This window comes from Mercenaria mercenaria, chromosome 1, assembly GCF_021730395.1.
Source record: "Mercenaria mercenaria strain notata chromosome 1, MADL_Memer_1, whole genome shotgun sequence".
Lineage (NCBI taxonomy): Eukaryota > Metazoa > Mollusca > Bivalvia > Venerida > Veneridae > Mercenaria > Mercenaria mercenaria.
The window spans coordinates 14,796,140-14,809,970 of NC_069361.1; the positions used below are offsets into that span (position 1 = coordinate 14,796,140).

General features: G+C 34.5%; 2 protein-coding genes across 3 annotated transcripts; both read right to left on the reverse strand.

Moving 5' to 3' along the window:
- Window positions 1-1,825: 1,825 nt before the first annotated feature.
- Window positions 1,826-7,857, reverse strand: LOC123545780 (uncharacterized). 2 transcript variants are annotated; one of them, XM_045332089.2, is made up of 3 exons: window positions 4,797-7,857; window positions 4,435-4,542; window positions 1,826-3,528 (listed from the first exon to the last, which is right to left on the reverse strand). In XM_045332089.2, the coding sequence occupies exons 1-3, from the start codon at window positions 4,977-4,979 to the stop codon at window positions 3,400-3,402; spliced, it is 420 nt and encodes a 139-aa protein (XP_045188024.1). In that variant the 5' UTR covers window positions 4,980-7,857; the 3' UTR covers window positions 1,826-3,399. The 2 variants fall into 2 exon arrangements, with proteins under 2 accessions (XP_045188024.1, XP_045188023.1); XM_045332088.2 differs by having other exon boundaries at window positions 1,827-3,528; window positions 4,435-4,545; window positions 4,797-7,853.
- Window positions 7,858-9,417: 1,560 nt separating this feature from the next.
- Window positions 9,418-12,645, reverse strand: LOC123544919 (uncharacterized). Its single transcript, XM_045331074.2, has 3 exons — window positions 12,212-12,645; window positions 11,796-11,906; window positions 9,418-11,255 (listed from the first exon to the last, which is right to left on the reverse strand). The coding sequence occupies exons 1-3, from the start codon at window positions 12,392-12,394 to the stop codon at window positions 11,127-11,129; spliced, it is 423 nt and encodes a 140-aa protein (XP_045187009.1). The 5' UTR covers window positions 12,395-12,645; the 3' UTR covers window positions 9,418-11,126.
- Window positions 12,646-13,831: the final 1,186 nt, after the last annotated feature.

The following is a 13,831-nucleotide window of genomic DNA, read 5'->3' on the forward strand; positions in this document are numbered from 1 at the left end:
ATGCAATTTCTCTCACTGACCTCTATAAATATATAAAGTATTGAGTCAATCATTTATATAATTTTCAAGTAATACACATGGAACGGTTTCATACATAAAGGGAGATAATTTAAAAAAGTGAAAGCTAGAGTTATTGTTCTTTGACAGTACATTCTCTCTTACTGATTTCTATCAATATGTAAAGTAATAAGTTAATCCCTCATATAGTTTTCATGTTATGCTCTGGACAAGCTTTTTTCTCATAAGGGGAGATGATTCAAACATGGAGTCAGCTTGAGTTATGGTTCTTTGACATTGCACATCCTCTATCTGACCTCTATCTCTATATTTAGTATCAAGTCAATCCCTTCCATAGTTTTGCACAAGCGTTTTTAAAAAAGGGAGATAATTAAAAAAATTGGGTCAGCTAGAGTTATAGGTCCTGATTACTGCACTTCCTTTCAATGACCTCTATATTTGTGTGAAGTATCAAGTCATTCCATCATATAGTTTTATGCTCAGGACAATTTTTTTTCAAATGAAGGGAGATAATTCTAAAACTGGGTCAGCTAGTTATGGTTCATTGACACTGCGCTTTTTCTCACTGACCTCTGTCAACTCTGAGAGCAGTTTATTCGAAACATATTTCTTCATACACATTAACAACAAGGGTGACCTCAGGTTCTACTACGGTGGTGTGTTTAGGACATGCATTTATTTTTTTAAGATAAAATATTCTCATGCGCAAGACGTCTTATCTCGTGTGCAGGACAGCTTATCTTGTGCGCACAACATCTTGTGCGCTCGACATCTTATATCGAGCACACAACATCTTATCTCATGCGCACAACATCTTTTCTCGTGTACATGACATCTTATCATGTAAGCACGTCATCTTGTTTTGAGCTCTCAACATCTTATTTTATGTGCATGACATCTTATCTCGGGCACACGACATCTTATCTTGTGCGCTCGAGATGAGATGTCGTGTGCACAAGATAAGATGTTGAGCGCTCAAAACAAGATGTCATGCGTATGAGACAAGATGTCGTGTTCACAAGATAAGATGTTCAGCACTCGAGATAAGATGTCATGCACTCAAGATAAGATGTCAAGCACAGAAGATAAGATGTCGTACACACGAGATAAGATGTCATGCGCTCGAGATAAGATGTCAAGCGTACGAGAAAAGATGTTGTGCGCTTGAGATGAGATGTCGTTCGCATGAGATAAGATGTCGTGCACAGAAGATAAAATGTCAAGCGCTCCAGATAAGATGTCCTGCGCTTAAGATAAGATGTCGTGCACATGAGATAATTTAATATATAAAGATCAATGTGTGTCCTAAACATACCACCGTGTTCTACCAGTTTTGCTAAGTAATCTTGTTTGAATGGACGAAGACTTTAAAGTTCCACAAAGCTTCATGGAATTGCACACCGTGCATCATTGAAGGTTCCATGTGCACCGCCGTATGAATACATCTGCAGATGTCTCTAAATTATATTCTAGTACTTATAACATGTGTAGATATTGAGTTCTGCTCAACTCGGGGCTAGAGGGCGTGGACGGTAGCTTGCATTTCCACTACCGTCCATGAACAGGCTCAATCAGACCGTTCGTTTATGACGTGTTGGGCGACTTGTGGTTTTCCACTTTTTTATTTTAAATTCTATTTTAAAAGCAGATGAAAAGGTTTTCTAAATAAACATTATGCATAATGACATTGTTAGAAAAGCATTACTTTTAATACTGCACATTAACTTATATAGAGCCATAAAGGGAGGTAATAAAAACAATAGATTTTATAATATTTTCTACTGTGTTAATGCCTATTCTAACCTTTCATAAATATTAGCGAACACAATTATCAGAAATAGGATTTAGCAATGAATTAATATATTTTATGTTCATAGCAAAATAATGTGGCAGTCACATTATAAATGAAGGCATTATGAGCCTCATCATACCGGATGCAAGCAGGTCTAACGTAAATCTATTACATCCCTCAATATAGAGAATGGGGCACATTAGCCTTTAGCACGCTAACTTTTTAAAATGGACTAGTCCTTCATTCAATTTGAGCCATACCATTTACTATTTGAATGGGTGTTCATTGAAAATTTACTGACTGTTGAATAGCGAACAGTGGATGTGCAGGCTGATATTGGTCTGCAGTGGCCGCAAAGGCAGAATCACTTGCCGCCAGCAGGCTAAGGGTTAGTACTGGTCTGGCAGCATCAAAGATATAATCATCCAACAGTCGCGAACCTGTACAGCTCTGATTCAGTGTTCTCTAAATCAAACATTGAAGTGCGAAGGAGGAAAACAAATAACTGTGGATTCTTATATGATATACCTGATACACGTGATGTACAGCAATTATTGGGGTTATTGTTTTTAATTTTAATTTCATGAAAAACAGTTACATAACATCGCATAAAAGTTTGATATTAGAATGACATAAAATATGAATATTTCTTAAGGTGGAATTATTATGTTAGGAGTGAGCCTATGAAATTCTTTAGAAACCGAAAAATGTTTTGCGAAGATGGGGCTACGATACAGACAGGGGAAAATGTTTGTGAAGATGGGGGTATGATACAGACAGGGGATGCATATCTCATATATCATTATAAGCAAAACTAAAGCATACTAAGAACCTGTGGAAATATATTCCCATAAACTGGTTGCAGCTTTGATATTTTACTATGATATATTTAAGAGGGTAACATCACTGACATGGAAATATTATCACGGAAGATAATTATGGAGACACATTTTTATGAAAGGTCTTGATTTTTTTCAAAACAGACCACTCTTTTATCTCATAGGAAATGTTACTGCAATTGTTTAACCAAGTTTGGGGGGAAAAACGTTTAGTTTTTAGAAATATTACAATATTTGTGTGCAATACAGTATATAATATGCATCTGAGCAATAAACGCGATAAAAATGTCATATACATAAAATCAAACCAAATGCATGATTCATTTTCCAGTTAGACATGTCTATTATCACCTATACAAATCCATTCTATCTTGTTAAACTGTAACTGTCTATGCTGATTTTTGTTCAACAATTTCAACCCATATACTACATACTACAAGCAGTTGAATTAACTACACTTCTCATAAGGATGATTAACAATAATTATGTGCATATGTTCAACAGTGCATCTAGCAATAAATGATCATTAAACTCTGGTCTCTTCTTTGTTGATAACAACAATCAGTAACTTTACTTTTTGGAAATGATTCTAATAGGATAATTATAATACATAACATTTTTGTCGTCCAAACAAAATTACACTTTTCAAAATATCGTATCAACATGAATATAAGCACCTAGCTTCGTGTTCTTCAAAAACATATCCCAAACAATACAACATTTTGTGGAAGTCCTTCACTATCCTGAAATTCAGTATGTTTTGACATCATGCATTTGTAGAACTTTCATCACACGTTCATACATGGCATCCCTCTCCGCCTGAAGGTTACCGACTTCTCTCAGCAACTCCTTATTCCTCTTCTCCAAATGTTGACACACCTGTATAATATAAATAACTGAAAACATTATTTCTAGCAGAAAAAAACGTCATACGACTATGTCGTGTTGTTTTAACGTAGACACCGACTGTTTTTCTGTTGTAACATAATCAAGTGTTGCATTATATCCAGTACATATATATGTATAATCCAGAAACCATGAATAATGTAATTTCATTTCAAAGCAATTTTTGAGGGAATTTATGAATTTCCTTTAAAATTTATTTAAAATAACCGATAAGGAATAGAGGTCATAGGTCTCGTTCTTTAAATGCAAAAAAGTCCCAAAGCAGAATCTATGCAAAATGTTTTTAGAATATGCAAAATATGTCCTTAAATACGTTTGTTATATTTTAATATTCAACTTTACTTTTATTTCAATTGTTAAATGAAAAATGGTTTTCAATAGCGAAGAGAAAGAGTAAAACTGGAAATATCTTGTGGTAACAAAAAGGTGCTGAAATTATGTCATTACATCATGTGTGAAAAATACTCATTCTTAAGTATCATTTTTCAAAAAAAAAAAAAAAAATCTTCCATAGAATCTAATTATTTTTTTTAAATGATAAGATAAATTCATCTTTTGACTTATTTAACAGGTGTTGACAGATGTTAAATAATTTCAGCTAGAGTGATTAAATTCCTAAAACATAAAAAATATCAGTTTCTCGAACTTCATCTTTGACAAACAGTTTGATCTGGTGTAAATCATTCTTGAAACAAAAGAATTTAAAAAGAAAAGAAATTGCCAAAACATAAAAAATTGGACAATCAAATGAAGGTAAAAAACAAAGCCATTTCATTGTGAGAAAAAAATTCTTTTATACACCAAAAGCACCGCAGTACATTGTGTACAACTAAAGAATAGAAATGACTTTTTCCAAGCAATTAGAAAACTGGTATTAACCTTTTGCAAATTTTGTAATTCTGTCTTCTTCTTGCCCCTGAATTTCTCGGATGCTCTACGATTCTGTTCTCGTCGCCTCTCAAGTCTAGCCACCTCTTCTGGTCGTAACTGCTAAAATAAAATAGCAACATTAAAATGAATGTTTATCCTGTTCATATGTAAAAAGGCCTTTATTCTATGATATTACAGGGGAAATTTCTGAGATTTTCCAATGATCAGACCAAATTAACGGCTGACTAATGCAAGTTAGTTATAGGTGATTTTTTAGGAGAGACCTTGCCGACGTTAACAAATTCAGCCATAAAGTGCATCAGATTGAGTGTATAAAAGAAAGTCTAAATAAATAAACATGGTTTACATACCTGTGATTTCTTGGGTACTGTATTAAAATCTACGACAAGTTCATTCTTGCCTTCTGACAAACGTCGTGACTGTATGTAATATTTCAGCTCTTCTTTCAACAACGGCGTTATTTTCCCCGTGCTGTAGGATTCCAACGCAGCGAGGTGCAGTTTAGTCTCCTCTGTATTGTCATTTGTCAACATTTTGATCTTATTTTCCTGTATTTTTTTTAAATATATTTCACGTTTAAGCGTCCAACACTAACGGGTACAAAGTAAATGCGTCAGCATAAACGACACAGACGTGTTCCCGCGTTTTCTCGCTCTGACGTTATCGCAACGGTGTTTCTATTTTTAGGATCCCAGAATCCCTGTATCCGAGAGATTTAAACCATTTTTATTTTTCGTGTTAAAGCTAAGAAATGTGCATTACGCATAAATTAATCGATATTAAATATCTGCAAATTAATTTAACGAACGTTAATAACGTCAAAAGCGCTTATGCGTCAGCGATAAAAATAGAAACATTAAAGTGGACTTTATGATTAAAGGGAGAGTAAAATTAGCTAAAATCTATTAAAATGATCAAGAGTTGTTTCTCATCATCGAAGGGGTCCCTCCTACGCTTTAGGTTATAACACACTAAATAGTTGTTTTGTTCTTTATTCTATATAAAATTGACCTATTTCCAATGACCGCAGCGCACATCAGGACCCATTTTAAATGTCTGTAACTTAAATTTTCTTGAAGAATATTAATTGTCAGTGCTAACTAAAAATCAAAAGAAAAGTGGGGGTCATGTTTGATGCAAGAAAAATAATTTCAGTCAAACACACAAACTGCAAAATCAGCTAAAAAATGAGACCCCAAATTATACTGGTGGTGTATGATCTAAGTTTCCATGAAAAATTTTGTCATATGTTGTTATTTCATTATGAAAATGCTACCTACATGTCAAGCACAGATCTGTCATGTGATTTTAGCAAAAACATTGCAAAGAAAATAAGGAAAATAGCTCTACAGAGCAAAAAGAAAACAAACTGAGGACTATTTGTATCCGCCATTATGCGACTACCATTTTTTTTCGCGCCATTTTTCTATTTAGTGCCTGTATGCCTTTAGATATAGAAGATTCACTTGCAGTGCACCTTAAAACATTCAGGGCAAACTGTTGCTTTGACCCCTAAAATGCTCATGTATCTTTATCTATAGAAAGAGCGAGGGATAAATCATATATTGGTACTTTATTGTACATTTAAAGCCAAAACACAAGTTCAAAGGATCAAAATTGGGAGACATCAAAATGATTGGTTCAGGATTAACATTATGAGGAACTACAACAAAAACCATGTTTTTTATATAATCGAATTGTTTTCTTTTTAAATTTTACAGTCTATAGCTACTTCAATATATACTCTATCAATTTCAGCGATAAGGGTATGTCACCATGCCCATTTTTAAGGTAAAGAAAGGAAAATATCATAACAAGTTTTGAATTAATTTCAAAAGTATAAATTAAATTTCAGGACAAGTTGATGTAATTTTCTTCCTGAGAAAATATCCCGGTTATACTAAACATTACATTTTTATCCTATTTCTTTCAACTGAAAACTAGTTGCCTCTATCATATACCATAACAATCATGGCTATCTATGCTTCTTTTTGAGATATTTAGATTAATTACTAAGATTAAGGCTCATTTCGAAGAAAAAACAACTACTTCTAAATATTTTAACATTTTTTGGCTTATACTGTTCTATATGGTTTCCCACACAAATAACTATCATTATATATATGCATACATACTGCATTGTGTGGGAAACCATATATAACAGTTGCTTAAATGACCACCATATACTGCATTGTAGCTTAAAAAGAGAAAATTCTGGGATAGAACGAAATACTGGGAGCCGAAATTGGCATACGCTTGTCGCTGCCTATCATATAGAACAGACACCAGTTAGCCGACTAATAGAAAGCACATATCCACCCAGGAGTCGAAGGACTATACTGTACATACACTCGGACGAATGCATTGTCGTTGGGCGTGCCGTGGAATGATACTCCAAACACCGTTGCGTTGTGCTGCCTTTACCAAACAAAATAACTAGAGGAATTAACCACCAAATTATCCCGATGTACAACAATGTACATGCAGTTCTGTTTTTTTTTTTAAATAAAGCATTGATGTTTTATTGATGTTAGGTTAGCGTGACACGTAGTCTCGCTACCGACTGGATAATCTTCTTTTAGAAAATGTCTTAACTGCATTTTTTTCACTACCTACATAGCCCCTAGAGTCGTCTCCTATGAACAAAAAATACGGTCTGAATACAGACTATACACATGTATATGCCATACCATGTTCCTGGCATTACGATCGTAGATTTAATACAGTTGAAAAACCCATCTTTTTTATGAAAGTAAGAAAACGACGAGTTACCAAGAAATGGAGTTAACTCTAAACGATAACCCGGTTTACGCTTTACCAGTCTCCTCTAATATAAATGAAATCTACAAGAAGATTCTTTGAAAACATAGAACGCAACCAAGCAATAGAATAGCATACTCGGTTAGACCGAGTTTGTACAAGTAATTATTGTGCAACACCTTTCACGCCCCCAGCGTCGGTGTAATGAAGTATTTCGACCCCCATAGAATAATGACCCCCCGGTCATTATTCTATAGAAAAAGTGACCCCCCGGTCATAGTATTATGACCTCCAGATCATAGTACCATGACTCCCCCATGTGAAGTAAACTGAACCTCACGAAGAATATTGACTCCCATAAAAAAACGACCCCCGGTCATTTGGTCAAAATTAGTTATAACTCATGTATCTAAGGCCTAATTGCTGCATTTTATGCCCCCACTCGGGGGAGGGGGGCATATAGATTTGCCCTTGTCCGTCCGTCCGTCCTTCCGTTTGACCATTAGCCCCAGATACCATCACTTGACACAGAAATCAGAGCATTCCGCAACGGCAAAATGGATTCTATTTCTAGACGCTGTATCTTGGTGTATACATTTTTTTCAGGAAAATAACAATTCACAATACGTTCACAAAACACACCAGTGTCAATAATCTCTGCCAACTTTGGTATGAAGTAATTCTTCAGAAGAAAACTGCACAAGAAACTGCTAGCACAGAACTTAGTATTAATAGAAGTTGCAATACTTAGCAGTGGCAGTAAAGTACGGTAGCAGCAACAATAGAAAGTAGTAGTAGTAGTAGTAGTAGTAGTAGTAGTGGCAGTGGCAGTGGCAGTTGCAATAGCAGCAGCAGCAGCAGCAGCAGCAGCAGAGAAATAAGTGACAGCAACAACAGCAGCAGGAGAAGAAGAGGTAGATGTAAAAGACGTATTAATGGAAGCAGGTATAGTAGTATCAGTAGTAGCAGTTGTAGTAGTAGTAGTAGTTGTAGTAGTAGTAGAAGTAGTAGTAGTAGTAGTAGTAGTAGAAGAAGAAGAAGTACATGTAGTAATAGCAATAGAAGTAGCGGTACTAGTAGTAGTAGTACAATCAAAATGTTAACTATTGGCAATGGAGGGTATTAGAGTTGTAGATCTAGTAAAATTGTCCGTTAGGTTTGGTGGGGATCACTTTTTAATAGATATTATCGTCGAAAGTCTTTTTAGGAGCCGGTGTATTACACGGAAAGAGTAACTTTTTTTAAATAGAATAATGTCCGGGAATCGATATTGTATGAGAGAGTTCGAATGTAGTAATTTTGGCAGTGATTATTTTACATGAAAGGAGGTACTTTTTCTATAGAATAATAACCGGGGTCGTTATTCTATGAGATTCGAAAGGAGTCATCTTTAGGAAGTCAGTATTTTACTTGGATGGGTCAGTTTTTCTATGAATAATGACCGGGGGGTCGTTATTCTATAGAGTTTTCAAAGGGAGTCAGTTTTTTATAAGGGGAGTCAATATTTTACAGGAAAGGAGTCACATTTTCTATAGAATAATGATCGGGGGGTCGTTATTCTATGGGGGTCGAAATACTTCATTACACCGGCTTCAGTGGAATTCTTTTAAACAGATATTTAATGGACTCAACGATCCTAAAGGACAACAAGAGCCTACGGGTGCCATCGCTCGTATGCAAGTGCTGGTCAGTATGTAAGAAAAGAGTTATAGCTCAGAATTTCAAAGTACAAAAGGGACCGTAATTCTGGTTAGAGTTATGGTTCTTGGCCTACATAGTAAATAAGTGTGCAAAGTTTCAAAACTGTAGCTCTTATAAGTTTTGAGAAAAGGCGGACCTAAACAAAAGTTTCAACTATGAAACTCAAAATTTTTAAGTACAAAAGACAAAATGCATATCAGAATGCCACCTAATGATGACAAACAAGTGTGCATAGTTTCAAAGCTGTAGCTCTTATGGTTTTTGAGAAAAGATGGACCTAAACGAAAATTTTAACCAACGCCAACGATCAAGTGATGACAATATCTTGTGGATTTTTTTTTTCAAAATTCAGACGAGCTAATAGGATGTATCAATACCGAGTGAATGTACAGGCAGATATACAGAAAATGGACATATACTGAAAATGGAAAGAGACCATCTTGATAGTAGATGAACACCTGCACTGTTTGCAAAATTGAAAAATGAAAAATAAAATAAACAACAGTCAAATCCCTACAAGAACCGTTTATTTTTGAACTGGCTATTGCACACGATATGACATTTTAGTGTAATACCAGAAATGTTGGTCGTTATATGGAAATATCTATTAAAGACGTACTGGTACGAAGAAAGCAGCTGCAGAACAATTTCATTAGCAGGTACAGAATAATGGTTCAAACGCTGAGTAAAATTCCTCTTGCCAAAGAGTTATTTATTTATTTATTTGGGTTTTACGGCGCACCAACACAGTATAGGTTATATGGCGCCAAACAGGACTACAAATTTTGGTTTCACATCTTATTTACATCGAAATAAAAACATGAGGTATGGAATCAAAATTTGCATACCTGCTGTAATCACAGAGTTACAGCAAAATCAAGTGTTAAGACCCTATTAGTCGCCTCTTGCCAAAGAGTATCTAGTTACAGTCAGAGAAGATTTTTTACGTTCTTCCATAAATCAAAGTTTTCGTCAGGAAACTGAGTATACCGGATATCTGTGTTATTTTATTGTTATGTTAATTGTATAGGATGATAACTATACCATATGTGGACTGTCATGCGACTAGAACAATGCTTTTTCTTAAAAAGTCCAAACGTTAGCTAAAAATTATTCTAAAGTGTATCCTTCTGTAACTGTTGGCTTAAAGCTATACTAGACTCAAATTTCATATTTGAAAATATGAACACCTGCTACATTTAGTCTATGTCAACATAAAGTTAACAAGTTTATGAGTCTTAAGTTTAAGATTGAAAAAAACCTAATGCATGTGTAGCTAAACAAAGTCTTAACGTAAACTATTAAATATTTGGTAAAGTTTTATATATGTTAGACGAGGAATTTCTACATTTTATGTAAATATCTTGAAATAAAATATGTTATTGAAAGATTGGCACTGTATATCTTTAAGAACATTGTGAAGTTTCTCTCCTGTCTTACTTTATGGGGTAAAAAGTTTCTTTTCTTTTTTCCCCAACTGATTAGCTGTCGTTATTTTTTTTCAGAAAAAAAAGCAACAATGTCATGAAATTATGAAACAGTATGTTTTCTGTTTTCTTAGTACCCTTAAAAGGTCTGTTTTGTAATTAAAATTAATTTATATGCAGGGATTCAAGTGTACTCTTGCAAAGAAAGAAATATAAATATTTGTGCTAAAGAAACATCTTGGTCATTAGTATGTATAGTACGACTTCTTTTTCATTGTTTTATACAATCAAATAATCAGTTTAAACAATAACTCTTTGAGCATACATCTAAGTTAACAATCAAAAACGAAATTATATCATTTCAACTTTTAAAAAATAAAAAAATACAAAAGTATCATATTAAAAACTTTCCGTACCTGTGGTTTAAATGAGAAATAAAAGAGTACCAAAGTAAAAATTTCTGTATCTGCAGTAAAAATAAGAAATAAAAAAGTACTAAAGTAAAGAATTTCTTATCTGCAGACAGAAGTCAACTAGACTTCATAATGTAAACATAACAACATTTCTTTTCCGTCATTTATGAAAAATAGGTCTGAAATAATTCCTTTTTAGTAACACTACTCATCCTCATCATGAATTCACTGCTCCTCAGACAACGCATGTCTTAATGATTTTGTTGAACAAACGTAAAATAAAATGATATGCTCGAAGGCTCCCCGTGGTTTGCTTTCTCATCACTTTAATGTCCCTCCGATTGTTGGCTTCTTTTTACATTATATTGTCCCCTGAGTTTCAGTCAGTTTTGGTACTATTCTTCTGTAGAACTTTCATAACACGTTCATAGAGAGCATCTCGCTCAGCTTGAAGATTACCTAATTCTCTCAGTAACTCTTTATTTCTCTGCTCCAACTGCTGATATATCTATGAAAAAAATGAAATAAGTAAAACAGTATTCCTCAAATCAAATGACAATTTTACATTTTAGTGAAGAGTATATATTTTCTACAAAACAGTTCAAAATGTGTGCTAAAAGTTTAATTAATGTCTTTTCAGAATGAAAATACGAAACATGCAAACTAATGACAAAGCCTGTTAGTCTGTTCATGGGCATAAAAATGTGCACCATCTTCCCACACTCTATCACCGACCTAAGCAGGACTATTTCAAATGGACGTCCAAATACAAGACAGTTATAACGACCGCTTTGTGAAGGCATGGACATATAAAATTAATGTATTAGTAATGTTACCCTTTCTTGTAAACAACTGGAACACATTTGTATAGCTGTTTATTTAATTGCCAGATGGAACCAGGAAATGACTGTGTAACCCATATAGTAATATAAAACAAATCTTAAATTACTAGTAACAGTAAAAATGAATCAGGGGAATATATAGTCTTCGTTACCCTTCTGTTGTTCCATTAAAAGCTTTGAATAAGACACAAAATGGTGTTTTGAACCTTTTGCAGATTTTGTACTTCTGTCTTCTTCTTGCTCCTAAACTTCTCGGATGCTCTGCGATTCTGTTCTCGTCGCCTCTCAAGTCTAGCAACTTCATCCGGTCGTAGTTTCTGGAAACAATATACTACTTTTTAATGTGTTGTCTCTTTTTATATGACTTAGTCATTACTATCATTTTTCCTAGGGAAATTTCTGAAAATTACCGAGTCTTTTATAATTAGATTGCATCTTACACGGGTGACTAATATCTGTTATTTATTGACCTCTTTAATTCTTAAGGGGGTTTCTTGTTTTAAACAAGTTTATTTTTGTTAGGAATGTGCTTTACACCCTAAAGGAAAAACACAGCACAACACCAAAATAAATATGTAAATAAATCATTCAATCAATAAATACAGACAATTGTCAAGCATACCTGTGATTTCTTGGGTACTGTATCAAAATCTACAACGAGTTCATTCTTGCCTTCTGACAAACGTCGTGTCTGTATGTAATATTTGAGCTCTTCTTTCAACAACGGCGTTATTTTTCCCGTGCTGTAAGATTCCAGCGCAGCGAGGTGCAGTTTGGTCTCCTCTGTATTGTCATTTGTCCACATTTTGCTCTTGCTCTCATATGAATATTAAATATATTTTACGCTGAAACAACCGTAACACACACGGCTATAAAATGAGTGCGTCAGCATAAACGGCATGAACGTGTTCCCGCGTTTTCTCGCTCTAACGTTATCGCAACGCCTTAAGTTCTATTTTTAGGCATGCATAATACCCGTTTTCGACAGGAAATTTATGTTTTGCGTCTTACTACAGCTTGCGCAAAGAATTATTTTTAACAAAAGTATACAAAAAAATAAAGACACCAAAATGTATTAATATTAAATTACATAGCGTCGAAAATAGACGACGATGCATCAGCAGTATAAATACATTAGAGACGCTTAAAGGGAAGGTAAAAAGATCATAAAACATCTATTCGAGATAAACGAGTTGTCTCTCCTATATTAATCAATAACAATAGAATTAATCTGTTGAGCACCATATATTAAAGAAATATGTAAACAGTATATTTTAGAAAAAGATTCACCTCTATGTACAGATTTTTTTTCAACTATTCATATTATATAGGCCTATTTAATATGTTTACATCAAATAACTTCATCTTAACAAAAAAAACTTCATTCCAAAAAACTTGATACGGATTGCTTCCACGGGTTCCTCAGGGATTTAGGTTACTACAAACACTCTTTGCAAGTATATTTTTACGATATAAGTACATTTTACAATACATATATATTACAAACGGGACTGAGTAGAAAGGGCGTTGATGCTCGACCTGTAATTGTGGGGGAAAAGGTATATATAATATATTAGCACCAATTTATATGAATTATGTTTTCATTATTTTAATGGGAGGTCTTTCAAACAACGGTCTATAAAATGCTAGCAGTATTTTTCCATAAAAAAATATATAACATAGCAGGCCCGGGTCCATTTTTTTTTACCGAAATGTGGCGAAAGAGGGCAATGGTAGTGTGGGGCGGCACAAGTAAAGGGTGAAGACCTCAGCGGCGAGGCGCGTAGCGCAGAGAGGGAGTACCTACGGAAGGGGTGAATTTTAGATATATGAAATGATTACCTCTGGTTCATTTCAGTTTAAATTCCGAAAACCCAAATATCATTAATCTGGACGTAGGAAGAAACCGAGGCATATAATGTCCTCACTGCAGATATTGTGGTAGAACCCCTCAATCCTGTCCAGTTTTTGGGGTAGGTACGGATATGGTACCCTTTCCTGTAATGGGGGTGATAGGGTATCCATCTAGATTTGCTTGGGAGAACTTTAAATGTTTTTCAAAACGTTGCGGGTAGGTACGAGTGAGGGTACCCACGGCGAGGCGCGAAGCACCGTGCCCAGGGTATGTACAGGAGTGGGGTATCCCTTTAAGTGGAAATTTCAGAAAAACAGGTCTGAAATGGTGGCCCTGATTTCGTATTTTTTTGTTTGTTTAAATTTAGAGTACCCAATATCATTTACC